This window comes from Balearica regulorum, chromosome 4, assembly GCF_011004875.1.
Source record: "Balearica regulorum gibbericeps isolate bBalReg1 chromosome 4, bBalReg1.pri, whole genome shotgun sequence".
Taxonomy (NCBI): Eukaryota; Metazoa; Chordata; class Aves; order Gruiformes; family Gruidae; genus Balearica; species Balearica regulorum.
In genome coordinates, this window is record NC_046187.1 from 69,619,359 (window position 1) to 69,633,197 (window position 13,839).

At 45.7% G+C, this 13,839-nt stretch overlaps 1 protein-coding gene across 6 annotated transcripts in view; it reads left to right on the forward strand.

The window, feature by feature from the left end:
* The first annotated feature begins 926 nt into the window (after positions 1 to 926).
* SORCS2 (sortilin related VPS10 domain containing receptor 2) overlaps positions 927 to 13,839 on the forward strand; it is a 561,511-nt gene continuing 548,598 nt past the window's right edge. For 5 of the 6 annotated variants that reach the window (XM_075752549.1, XM_075752551.1, XM_075752550.1 and 2 more), the window contains exon 1: positions 928 to 1,343. In XM_075752549.1, coding sequence (XP_075608664.1) covers positions 990 to 1,343 — 354 coding nt within the window. In that variant the 5' untranslated portion in view covers positions 928 to 989. Of the gene's footprint in view, positions 1,344 to 13,839 lie in introns of all 6 variants that reach the window. The other variant, XM_075752553.1, reaches the window with a different exon arrangement.

The window sequence follows — 13,839 nt, forward strand, 5'->3', positions numbered from 1 at the left end:
AACCTCAATTACCCTGTGATTCTAACCTGCTCCCTCTCACAGCATCAAACCGCTTCACAAGCACTAATTTATTCACAGGTACACAGCACGCTGCAGTGGAGCAGGAAGAGCATCCATCTGTGATGCCTAAATCCCCTTCCACCTCTTCACCTGTCTGTTTCGGGTTGTGCCACGCTGCACCGCCCCAGTTGTTGCCCCTCCTGGCCGTGACCACACTGCCCTGAGCATTTCCCGGTGCTGCCGTGGATCCGTCACAAGTCCCCACAGTGGGCAGCACCGGATAGGGGATGGCTCTGGGCTAAGCAGGTGAGGAGCCCGGTGCCTCCGAGGAGCCGAGGGGCAGAAGCAAGGATGGGCTCCCAATCTCCACGGAACCGCTTCTCCTCTTCATCACACGAATCACATTTTTGCACCTGCTTCATTTGTTTCTCGGCTTCCAGCAGCTGACAGAGAGAGACCCTTCTGACTTTTTCACTGCAGCCTCCTGGGACTCCCGGCCAGACCGGGCCACCGCCTGTGCCGGCAGAGGCGGGCGTTGCGTGCTCGCCCCCAGCGACCCTCGGCCCGTAGCGCACCCGCCCCGGGGAGCTGCGCGCATTTTGCTCCGAGCGCTCTCGAAAAGCCTCTTCCCGGAGCTCAGCGGGGAAACTTCGCAAGCAGCGGGGCTGTGCCGATGCCGGGTCGTTCCCAGCTCGCCGGGACAGACCTGTCCTCGCGGCTGCCCGCCCCGTGGCGCGGGCGGGTGTGCCCGTGACCCCGCGTGTGTCCGTGTGTGCAGGAGCCACCCCCCCCCCCCCCCCGCCCCGCGCCCGGCGTTTCGGCGCGGGCCAGCAGATGGCGGCGCCGCCCCGGCTGGGCGCGCAGCCCCGCGCACGCCGCTGCCGCGCGAGCCCCGCTCCGGTTACAACCCTCCCCCGCCCCCGCCCTCCGCGGCGGTGTCTCCCTCCCCGCCACCTCCCCGCCTGTCACTACCACGCCGGAGAGCCACCATGGCGCACGGCGGGCCACGCGTGTCCGCCGCTGCCGCTCCGCGCGGGACCGCCCGCCTGCCGCTGCTACTGCTGCTGCTGCTGCCGCCGCTGCTGGGCGCCGCCGCCGCCGCCGCGCTGCGCTGCGCGGAGCCCTGCGGCCGCCCGCGCCCCGGAGCCCTGACCCGCGGGGCGCGCAGCCCGCCGGAGCCGCGGCGCGGCGGCGGCGGGGCGGCGGCGGGGGGCAGCCGCTCCAGGAGAGCATCCTCGGCGGCTGGCCGGGAGCAGGTCTCCCTCATCAGCACCTCCTTCGTGCTCAAAGGGGACGCGTCTCACAACCAGGCGATGGTGCACTGGACGGGCGAGAACAGCAGCGTGAGTGCGAGGGGCAGCGCGGGCGGGGCGGGGGGGGGGGGGTCCCTGCCCTTACCCCTGCCCTTACCCCTGCCCTTACAATTGCTTTGCTCCCCCAACTTGCGGGGCGCAGCTGCCGCTACCGCCTGCGCTCCGCCGGGCTCGGGGCGGTCGGAGCGCCCTGCTCTCGCCGCCCGCTGCCCGGCCGGGGGTGCGGGGGGGTCTCCGTGGGCCGCGCTCGGGGCGACCGGCGCCCTGACGGCCGCTGAGGTGCCGCCGGGAGGCGAAGAGCCGCCGGGGTCGAGCCGACCCCGCGCACCCTCCGCCACTTCCCCAGAAGTTTGGAAAGTTTGCGAGCGCGCATCTTGCGGAGGGGCCGGGTGCGCGGTGTGCGCCGCGCTGCGAGGAGGACGAGGAGGAGGAGGAAGGCTTGGCCCCGGAGCGGCGAGGCGGTGTTCGTGTGCGATCGGCGTGCCCCCGGGGCTGTGCGAGGGTCTCCGGGCAAAGGAGAGGCAGGGGGCGAGCTGCGGCGCGGGGATTATCTCCTCCAGCCCCACGTAAAGTCCCAGATTAAATTGTCGAGGTTTAATCGATTCACCTCGACTCAATCGTTCCCGTGTCATCTTCCCCGCGCCGCGCTCTGCCTCCTCAAGCGCCGGGGAAAGAAAGACCCAAACCAAAAAAATCAAATAAATCGCAACCCCGAGCTTGAGGTGGCTGTGAGCGGCGGGGCGGGGGGACGTGAGCGGGGCGGCCCCGCGGGGAATCCGCCCGGCGGGCGCGGAGCCTCGGCCGCGGTGCGCGGGGAGGGCTGGGGCCGGGCGGGCTTCCCCCCGCCACGGCTCGGGGCTTCACCCCGCCGGGGGCGTGCGGGGGATTCCCGCAAAGGTCTGGGAATAGCAGCAATCCTCTCCGAGGATTTTTACAGCTTCATCGATGGATAAAAATTTTACACTGGGACCGGTGTTACTGCATTAGAGCATCCGTGTTCACAACTTTTCGTAGTTAAGTGCCTTGCCTTTATTTTTTAATTATCTCTTTTAGACAGCAGCTCTCATGGTGAGCACCCATAATCTATTTTTAACTCATTTTCAATTTCAGCAAGTCTTCATTTCTTTATGTAGCGACCCGTTAATGGTTGTGTACTTACACGGGTGGTTTCAGGGATTTGCTGCTTCTGATTTATCCTTCACTGAAACGTTATATCATAACAGTGGGTGTCGTAGGTAAATATTACATAGCACCTTGCACCGTCTGTGTAACTTCATAGGCAGGGAAGTACCGTTATGAAGGCTCAAGATCAACTTTCTCCTGGAGGATTTTAGTGTTTCTGGAAAACTCTTGCGTGTTTTTACTACAGTTCAGCTAAGCTCCGACTCTGCTTGAACTTTGTAAATTTAGCATAAAGTTTACTTAAACTTGGCTCAGTTCAGAGAGCTTGTGTTGTACTTCTCATAAGTGTGTGAATTGTCATCCTTTCTCTAGGCTCTCAAGTCCTGATTTTTGCCTGTTTTGCTAGGGAGTCACCCGGGATGTGGAGCTGCTCAGGCTCCACGGGTGAGGATGCAGTGATTCCCTTGAGCGTGCTGAGCGCTTGTGTTAATGCTCTTGTATAATCAGGTGTCAGAGTTGGAGTCGGCATCATAGAGCTTAACACTTTCAAAGGCAGTTTTTGATTTGCTCAGGAAGGAAGTGTAAGATGATGGCCATTTTCTGTGAAGAGAAAATGTTGCAAATCAGCAGCATCAGCTGTTCTGATTCTGTCCTTCCTCCATTTCTCTGCTGTTAGACTGCTGCTGGTTTTTGTGGACAGTGCTTGGAGGCTGTTAGGACTACTTCCTTGAAGAATTTAGTATTAAAAAGTTGGCATAAGTTCATTTTTTGACATAAAAGGCAAGTAACAGCTTTCATGCAAAGCGCTCTGCACTCTAAACCGAATATAGTAGAACCTTGCTAATCCCCATTTATGACTAGTGGTCTCTCCTCGCCTCTCTGCAAAGATTTAATAACAGATGCTGCAGTGAGGGCTCGTATTGCTAAAATGTTATTATTTTTTCATAGTATGCTACAGTTCACTTACTAGAATACTACCAAGTGGTCTCTTCAAAAGCAAAGATAAATGGCAACTGTCAGAATAAATGAAAGTGGTTTCAGTCTTTGCTGCAACTTTTTAATTCTTTTTTGTTTGCTTAGTTACTATCTACTAATTCAGTATTGCAGAATGACACTCTCATCATGAATGCCTGCAGACGTTCTCTACCGTATTTACACATTCAATAAAAAATACTTTTGCAGAGTTACTTAAAAAGTACGTTGCTTACTCTGCCTACCATCAGATGATTACTGTCAAGCAAGACTGGATTTGAACGAGTGACCTGGTATGAAAGACTCTTTGCTTTGAAAGACCCAAATGAGAGCAGCCAGTCTTTTTGCGCTGGGTGTTTTACTGTTTTGTCAGCATTTTTTTACACCTTCTTTTCTTGTTAGCTTTGCTTTATTGCGTGCTTCCAGTAGAAGAGCTGATTTTAACAAAGGCTTCCAGAGAAAAATGATTTGTAAAAGACAGTCTGTAGAATCTTTTTTTTTTTTTTTTTTTTTTTTTTTGAAAGGAGTGAAAGAAATACATTAAGCCCAATGGAAGCAGGATGGGCTTAAAGGGTTTGGAGAGAATTTTGCTGCCTGTGTGTATGTGAGATTAAACCAATTGAAAATAAGTACCTGATCCAAAATATATTTAAATAAGTCTTGAATGTTTGTTTGTTTATATATGCCTGTATGTATTTATTTATTTCTTTTACGCTGGGTTAAGTGATTGGAGGTAGGAATGCTAAGATCCAGCGCTTCTCAAACCTGGCACTTCTCCTGCGTTCTTAAATCTGTGGCAAATCTTGCCTCGCCTCAGAAGCACGGGCTTGAGCCCCGAAGCGCTGTTCTGTCCCAGGCGCATTGCAGTCAAGGGGAGGAGGTCATTCCTAACGCTGGGGTTTTGGATCAGGCCCTGCCAACCTCAGGAGGCGCTAAGCAATCTTAAAGTGTCACCACGCACATTTGGCACCTCATTGGAGGTACTCAGCACTTTGTAAACCAAGGAGCTAAACTAGTTCCTTTACCCTTTACAGCTGCATGGCTGAAAATTTGACAGTGACGAGCTCCAGATGACCATATATCCTCTTAAACACCTCACCCAGTAAAATAAATGAAGAAGAAATACGCAGTAGGATTATTCCTTTGAGCTCTGTGATGGAGAGACAAATAACCATAAAAGCAGAGGGGGCAGCTGCTTCTCTGAGGGATGTTCACCTGCATGAAAAGTTCATTGAAAGTGCTACCATGGAGTACTCATGCGTGTGGATCAAGGGCAAATAAATAAATTTGAAAGGGGCAGAGGTTAGGTTGACGTGCTCATGGAGCTTTAAAAAATGTATTTACATCTTGTATATCCTCCTGTGCCGCAATAATAGGAGCATGTGATTTTTGATTGCGTGAGATGTCTTGAAAGAAACTAAGGCGGCTATAAATTAAATTGTTCCTCTCTCCTGCCCCGTCTTTTCTGTACTGTAGAAGTCTGACATGTATGTTATTATCCTCCTATAATGCCGTTAATTTTGTGAATGAGGGAAACGGTGGATTTGATAGCACAGCAGAGTATATGGTCACACTCATTCTAAAGTGAGTTTGAATAACTGAGATCATGGTACACTTCCTTGCTTTGTCAAGAGAGAGCTGTGCACGGAGGTATGTAAATTGCTTCCTGTTTTGTGTCCTCATTACTTTTGTTTTGTATTCTAATAATAATTAATTATTTATAAATTCCATAAATGGTAAGCCTGTCCCCAACCTTCCTTGACAGTGGGATGCATAGTTAAAACCATCACTAGTGATGCAAGTCTTGCAAAGCTAGTCCTTGTAACATCAAGAGTGTTTCTGGTTAGTGAATTCCTACAATTAGTATTTCTGCTCTCTGTCCCCTATGCCCACAGAAATCTGTTGTGCACTATTACTTTCAAACAAAGGCTCATGCAAGTGGAACTAATTTCCTTTCCAGTCTTAAAATATCATAAACTGAAGACATGACAGGTGGGTGGTGCAGCGCACCATTTACTCTGGTAAGGGCTCGTGATTGACATTTGCGTAACTGATAAATAACATGGAGTTGTGCATCGGACTATGTACAGGTAGTGTGCTTACAGAATTGCCAATTACTGCGTTAAGCTGAATATGTATGTTCCCAGATTTACTAAAAATACACTACCCTTTGTGATTTGGGGAAAAATATTCAATTGATGACAGCTTTTAAAAAACCTACTTTTCCTTAGAAGAGACCTTGTAGTCATCCCAGGAGCTTTTTTTGTGCTGTGTAAACAACTTTCTTTGAAAAACTATATTCTTTTTGACCCTTCTAGAGAATTTCCATTGTGCATTAATGCTAGCTGATTTAAAAAAAAAAAAAAAATCAAAGCCAAAACAGAAATATGGGAAGAATGAGACTCGTATTCACCCTTGATTTTGATTCATGGGCTGCTCTTCATGCTGTGTGCAGACTGCTGAAGTGTTGTGAACAGGACTTCAGCCAACTAGTTCTAGGTCTGCAGTTTCATGGTGCCTGTATTTCCTTTTTTTTTTTGGTTGGTTGTCAAAATATTAAGTCCATGCAGGCACTTATTTGTCCAGTAAGTTGATGTCATGATCCCTCATAAACATGTAACTCTTTGTTATGGGAAATAAACAAAAATATACACACTTCCCCCCCCCCCGACTTAATATTTAGCGGCAGCTTATCAGAAAGGAAGGTTTATTGCACATCTACAGAAGTCGCTACACACAAAAACTTCAACTGATACAGACTTTTCTGTATCTGATAGACTTTGTTTAATTTTAAAAATACTACTCTTTGCAGTAGAGTTTCACCACGTATGATTTGTAGGGCCCAGTGATCACTAAATGTATTCTTCTGGCAGATATTTTATTTAATTGGTTTTCTGTTTTGTTCAGTTTGCAATAAATTATGCTGAGGGGATCTATAAAAAGCCTTGACTTCAATATTACTGTAGCAGTATCTGTAACGGTAAATGTAATTATCTATCCAAACTGGGCAAAAGTCCATTTGTGGTAAGGTTTTGGTGCTGTTGCTCAAGAGTAGCCAGACTACTTTTTACGAAACTAAAGGGAGCATGAGGTCAAAAATCCTAACGGCTCAGACCTTTGATAAATGGCAGATATATTGCAAAGTGAAAGGCAGATTTCCCATAGGGAGGTGTTTTGTTTTTTTTTTTTTTAAATTCCTTGAGATGATAGTGCGATAAAAACCAAACAGAAACCAAACCCAGTAATCATAATTGAATGGAACAGCCAAATCCCACACGGAAAACAGAATGATTTTAATCTGACTGAAGTAACTTCGGAGTTTAACATTTTTTTTTTTTAACATTTTTTTTCATGATTTAAAGTTTATGGCTTACTTCATTTATTTGTTTCTACCAGTCTCTGTTTTCCCTCTCTTCCCGCCCTGCAGCTTGCTTGTCATGTCGCTGCCTGCTGAGCTCTGTCCACATTTCAGCAAATTCCAGCTGCTAAAGAAAAGAGAGAGCACCTCTTCTTGTCCCCCGAGTAAACACTTCAAATTGATAGATACTTTAATTAGTGTGTGTTTCAAACACGCTTGAAAGTCCTCCTCCATGCGCTGCTCTCCACACCTGGAGCCGTACCTGGTTTTACTTGGTTTGCTGGTTTAACTGGCATTACCTGGTTTGCTTAGCAGCAAGCTACTAGCAGCCTTAGCTTGAGTAGTTTAAATCTAGGAGGGAAATTTAGCAATGAACACTAAAGACAGACACTGGATTGAAATCCTATCTCTGATGCTGCTGATATATTACATGTGCATGATAAACCAAATCTGGCTTAATGATAATCATTAGATATGTGTTTAGTCTGTTGATAGCAGGTTCACATATCACAGTGGGAGCATAATGCATTCTTCCCAGGCTTGACAGTGGTAGGAATTTACTGATACAGATCTTTGGAGAAAGAAATGAGGACATCCCTTTTGATTTTATTAAAATTCAAGAGACTAGTGAATTCTTTTTGAAAGAACAGAAGGGGAAAATGATGAGCTTTTCAGAAAAACAGTAATTGTTCTGCTAAAACGGAAAGTTTTATGAGGTGCATACTGATTTATGAATTTAAAACGTGAAACTGCCCAGATTACACAAGTTTTTATGCCGAGCCCTTTGCATGTCCAAATAAAATATTTGATGGTCCTGTCAATTAAGACCAAAGGATGATAGCATAAGGAGAGATAATCTGCAGTACAATGCAAGTGGGATTCTTCTAGGTCCTGAAGGCACAACTTCATTTAAGCAAAAGCTGGAAGTATAGGTTGAAAGTAGCATGCAGTGTATGACTGCTTCTTGTAGGAATGGATGAAACTTGATGACCTGCAACATTCCTTCAGCATTTTTATTCTCATAGTCTCACATTCTTTACCAAACATTCCCACCTCTAACCCCCTGCCCCAGTAATTATAATTCAAAACTCTAACAAATCACCAGTGACAAAACCACTTTTGAAAGAAATAATGGATGGGATCCTTTGCTGTGCCTTATTTCAGCCATCAAGTCTAAGCTTGGACTTCTGCAGTAGGAAGGAGGTGGAGATGGTCCCTGGGTTGATCTCTCCCCTGACAATAACAGCCATGCTTGAGAAGGCTTGGATGAGTTGACTTTTGAAAGCATGTATCTCCCTCCACTTATTGGAGAGGGGCCTAGATGACTAACTTTGATGAAACACAGGATTTTTATTTAAAGTTGTCTCTAACCCAAATATCTGGAGTTTGTTGCTGCTGCAGTTATTTCCTTCCTTACTTATTGTAGCATGGCTACTGGAGTTCCAATTATGGATTAAAACTCTGTTGTGGTGGGTATTGCACAACCCCAATCCAAAAATGCAGGTGCAGCTGTAAAGATTTTATAATTACAGTTTTACCTACATACATCCCTGAGAAACAGAATTGTATGCTTAAAGGATGTACATTGATAGAGATTACACAAAGGTCTAAGTTTCAGTCCAAGGGCTGCTCCAACAGCTGTTTAAGTATTTTTTTGCTACTGACTTGTCGTATTCATAAATAAGCAGTCATGGGGGCAGGGCCTGCAATTTCCCCTCCTAGCTGACAATTTAGAAACATGCCCCCTCTTTGTGTGTGTATGTAGGTATGTTTTTCTGTCTCTCTCTTGTCCAAACCAGTAGATCTGCAATGTGCTAAGAAAAAATGGAACAGTTTTAGCAGTAAGGGTTGGGAGTCCCTGTTCTGGCAGGAGATGTGTATTTCAAGTCTTCGTGCAGAAGGGGGAATTAGACCCTTCTGCTGGGTGAGCGCTCTAACGCCAGTGCTGTTGTGCAAGGGCGAGGAGAGCACTGTCACCTCCCACGAGACGCCGTGTTTCAAAGGGAGTTGCCACTGTGCGCTGTGAAATGCTGAGTGCCGTAGGAGGGTGCTGGCACATCTGCCGTGTTTGGTAAGATGAGTGGAGAAGTGCCGTGTTTATAGGTCCTGTTGGATTTTGTCAGCCCTGGGAGAGGCTGCTGTGGAAAGAGAGATGCCGAGGCACTGCTGTCTTGCAGGACTGAGAGTGTGCGGGATGCCCTTGGCAGAGCCGGTGACGCTCTGCGCAGCCCTATCGACACGCCTGTGAGCTCTGAAGCAGTGCTGTGGTATTCATGGTGATACCTCGGGGAAATTTGAGGCTTGGTCAGAGGCAGAGTGTGGGGTTCAAATGAACAGCTCATGAGTTAAATTGATGCTGAATAGGAATACGGAGGAACTTTGCCAGTTACCTCACCAGTATCTTCTGGAACAGCACTTGCATTACATAGGTGATTTTGTGCCTCAGTTTCTTACCTGCAATGTGAGAATAACAGTACTTCCCTAGCTCTTAGGGTTGCTGTTGTTCTAAATAAGCTGTGCACTTTGATATTAAAGTAGTGGTTTTCACCGTAACACCTAAAAGAAGCACGACCATAGCAAATCACATCTATGGTTTCTTTGTTCCTTTGACTGTTTCACAGTACAGTCTAGGAATTAGAGAAGAAAAGGCTCTCACAGGTCGTGCAAAGTTCTCTGCTTGTTCTGATGTTTGTTTTGATCAGGGCTCCTTTTAATGTGTAGTCCAGTTTAATTTAAATGCCTAGACTCTGGCACTTCAAGATCATTGAACAGACTGAAGATTATGTGACTAAAAACATTTTCAGTGACACTTAATCTGTATTTAACATGATTTTTTCTGCCCTCATTTACCAGTATACTGAAATAACTGTGCTTCTTTCTCACTGTTTGTACCTTTCCTGCTCTTGTAGACTAGTAATTATTTCTGAATAACATTTATTTTCACCTTTAAAATTTTCTTTTATACCTCATTTTTGCTAGCTCTTTAGTTGCACCATCTGGATAGGACAGAATCTACATATAATAGTACCTACTGTGTATTTGACTGGCACATTTTTAGAAATGTACACACAGAGATTATTGTTCATTTCTGGCTTCCCTCTAATCTCACTAATGTCCTCATGATTATCTGTGTTTTCTAAAAAGAAAACTACAGAACAATAAATAGTTGGGTTTTTTTTTAAAGATAAGTCATAAAAACACTTAAATAATTTGGTCATTAGCAAAAAAGGTAATTTCTGTGGTTCCTGTGCAGTAACCTTGTTAAAAGATTGTTCTAGTAGATGAAATAATAGATGTATTTAATGTTTTTTTTTCCCCATTCAGTTTATGAAATTTGTTTCTTTCATGGTCTTTGGAAGCTCATTGGAGATGATAGGGTAAAACTGCGTGAAGTGTCGTAGAAGCATGTTTGCAAGCACCAACTACTGTGATGTGTCCTTATTGCTACTGAGCAGTAGGCCCATGTTTACTGGCCAGCGTGTTCAGTTTTAGCAGATGGCAAGCTACACTGTGAAAACACATTTTTGATCACTGTGACTGTCTCTTCTCTGCTCCCCAGACTGAAAGTGCCACAGGGAAAGAGCAGTCTTCCCCCCTCACGTGTACGAGCAAGATGTGGTGTACTGGGGCTCTGCTCTGAGTTGGTGGCATTTAGCTGCTTCTGTAATACCAATAAATAACAATGATGATGACTGAGGATTGAGCTGTTCCAGCTGTAAATTCTAGCAGTGCGTAGCTTGGCCTCCCTAACTGAGCTACAGTACACAAAAGTTGCTTTTCTCAGGGACTGACGAACAGCCTGTTTATGGTTAATGCATTCCCATGCTTGCCTCCACCAGCAATTGCCACTGCAAGACAGGTGCCCGAGGGGATGGAGCTGGAGGGTGAGTGGAATATGTTGGAATCACTGTTTGAGCTTTGGGCAGTGTTTCACAGTGTTAAATGTGACTTATTTTGAAGAAATAGTTGTTTCTTCATTGAAAACACAATTGTATTAGGGGATGGTAGGTTGCCATAAAAATCCTCCAGGGTCTAAGTTCAATAAGGTATTTTTCCTGTGTTTGCTAGCAGAAAAATACCTTGTAACCTGCTCTTTTCAGAGTATTGGAACTGCCTGTGAGTCTAAGGCATCTAAATCTGCAGCAGTACTCATTAAATCTTGTCATTCATGGAAAGCAGAATATTCTTTTCTCAGTTCTTCTTTTATACTCCTAGGTATTGTGTTGGGTGTTCAGCATAAGCAGGTATCAGTGTTAACATAGGTGAAGAGTATAACCCTGAGGGAACTCATGAACCCCTTTTGTATGGACAGCTCTTTTCTATACATGGTTTTTGAGGGGCTCCATGGATGAGGCATAAAACCGGAAATGAAACAAACAAAAGCAACACGTGCGAGCAACAGGTGGATTACTTTCTGGGTGCCTAGAGATCTTTACCAGTCAATTGCCCCCACAAAGCAGTGGGGACCCATCGGGATGTAGTCTGTGTACACAGTGCTCCAACATTCAGCCTGTTACAGAGCTCATGAGGTGAACTCCAGGGAGATTTGTAGCAGCAAATGCCTGGAGATGCCCAGGGACCTGGTTGGTGGTGCTGGAGACTCGTAACTACGTGCAGTCGGCTGGCACAGAAACACTAACGCTCTTTTGCCCAACTCCCCTCAACCTGCAGTGATCTCTCCAGTGGGAAAAGAAGTCAAAATCGAATGACTGGGATCTGCTGTGTGTTTGTGTGTTTGTACTTACAGGCTCTAATCTCGATGATTCTGAACTAAATAAATCCCTGTATCCTACTCCACATGGGTTGGTATTAACATACTTCTGTCTCTAAGTTCCCAGCTGGTTTTTAGTGATCCCACTGTGCTCTTTCTGAGCACTTTGTGGGGCCCTGTTGAGAGTAGTAAGGTGTCATATTAGATTTGGCTGCTACGTATTGGTTTGCAGATACTCTGTGTGAACATCATTCCTTCTGGCCTCTCTCATTTTTGTCTTTTGAACCGCACAAGTTTAATTGATATGTATAGGACTTTGGAGTCTTGGGTATTGCAGTATTTCATGTGGTTAGAGCATAGAAGCAAGCAGGCATATGAACTAAAAAGCTTTCCTCTCCCAGGCTCACATGCTCCCACACAGGCACTAGAACTTCATCAGACTTGCAGCTTTTGATTTACAGGGCTGTTTCTTATTTTGCTGAGTTGTTTGGCTTTTAATCAGTGGTTTCCTATGTTTCCCTGCCTGTTACACAACCACATAATGGCAAGCATGTCAAAAGGTCTCAGCCGCCTTGAGAGCAGTCTTGAAACACGTTCTTTGCCCTGAGTGAGAAGTACAAACTGAAGAGAAACTATACAAAACTTCTATGTTGGTTTCGGAGTGGGAGCTGTGTCCTGAGCACCAGTGACAGGCTACAGAGGACTGACAGCGAACTCCCTGCTTACCCTTGACTGTGCCGGTGCTGGGGGTGGAGAATTGGGAAGCTGTTACTATCGGTGGTCCTGAGCTTTTCTTTCCACTGGATGAGGGAGGCCAATACTGGTGGAGTCAACTGGTCTTTTTGAGGTTTCCCAGCCTGATAGGAAAAACAAATATGAAAGAATCCAGAGTTATTTTTTCCTCTCTTATATGTGACATCCACCAAGGTGCTGCTGAGCAAATGCAGGAGGGAGGAGGATGTGTGGATGGAGCAAAAGTGCCCATATTTTTGGAGCAAGCAGCCGACTATTAATGTTTTAAATTTCTCTTGGGTCACAGATATTATTATTAAACTCTGTCTAAAACCACTGTAAAGAAGAGAAGCAAGGAAGTATGTTGCACATCAGCTGAACAGCATTTTTGTAGCTCTGTGAAACTCACTTTGTGATTCACTGATTAAACTGTTGGCTTCCACCAGCTTCTGCGAAGGAAGATGCAGAAGGAATGCATTCCCCTGCATATGGGCTGAATTGGGCACCTCTGCTTAAAAATTGTAAGATGTAGCTCAGTGAACACATTTTCAGTTCATAATGAAATACATATGTTCATCTTCATGCAGCATCTCTCAAGGGCTACTGTGCGGAGCACTGAGGGCCACTCACAAGATTTCCTTTTCCTTCCTTCCTTCTCTTCCAGCTGCTTTGAAACAGATGTTTTTTTTATAAAGTGGGCTACATTTAGAAGGCTTTGAACCTCAGTATTCCTTTTAATAATCTCATTGTTCCTGGAGAACAGCAATTTTTAAATTCATTGTATAAGCACCTTGTGCCCTATGTTCCATTTCTTTCTTTAAAAACCCCTTGGGATGGAGGAGGGAGATGATTGATATCAGGCTACCATATATAATCAGTGTGAGAGCTAGGTAGTTAGCTGGTGAATTATCAATATAAAATAGTTGGGTTTAGTTTAGCTAACTGCAGAAAAGCCACTTCTTAAACTGACACAAGCCGGCACAACCTAAGAATTGAATGAAAGGCAAGCTTCTTTGTCAGCGAGTGGACTTGGTTCGGCTTGGTCAGTCTGCAAGCACGCAGGAATGTTTGAGCTGCTTTTGTGTGTGCTACTGAGGCAAGAGATGTTTTATGAACGTTAGAGCTGCATGAAAAGAAGACCCTCTGCTTCCTGTTTGAATCAATGTCCATGTTATTGTGAGGGATTACATCTTGGCTCTAATGTTTGTGACCGTGAAGAGACTGTTCCTGATGATGGGAATGTAAGGCTAGAGAAGGATATAATCTTTATTTTGTTTGCAGAAACTGCCAGCAAATCTGGTTATTGCATTGCTGTATTTTGTGAAGTATATTGAGGCTCCCTGAGGGAGCAGGGCTCAGTCCAGCGTGATGTTTCACAGGGGTCGGTAGCTCAGAAGTCAAGCCCATTGAGATGAGAGCACTGAAATTCACATTTAGGCATAGACTGTGTGCCAGGAAATAATATAAAGAGTTCATAGTCTTTGATCCACAGTCTGTTGTACGTGGAGGGTTTGCAGAAAATATGCAAGCTTTTTATTTTTGTAGCAACTAAATAGACTTGTATTTATTAACTGAACCTGATTGTCGCAGTCACTATGACTCAGTGAGAAACTCTGTTGCCCTTCAGGCAA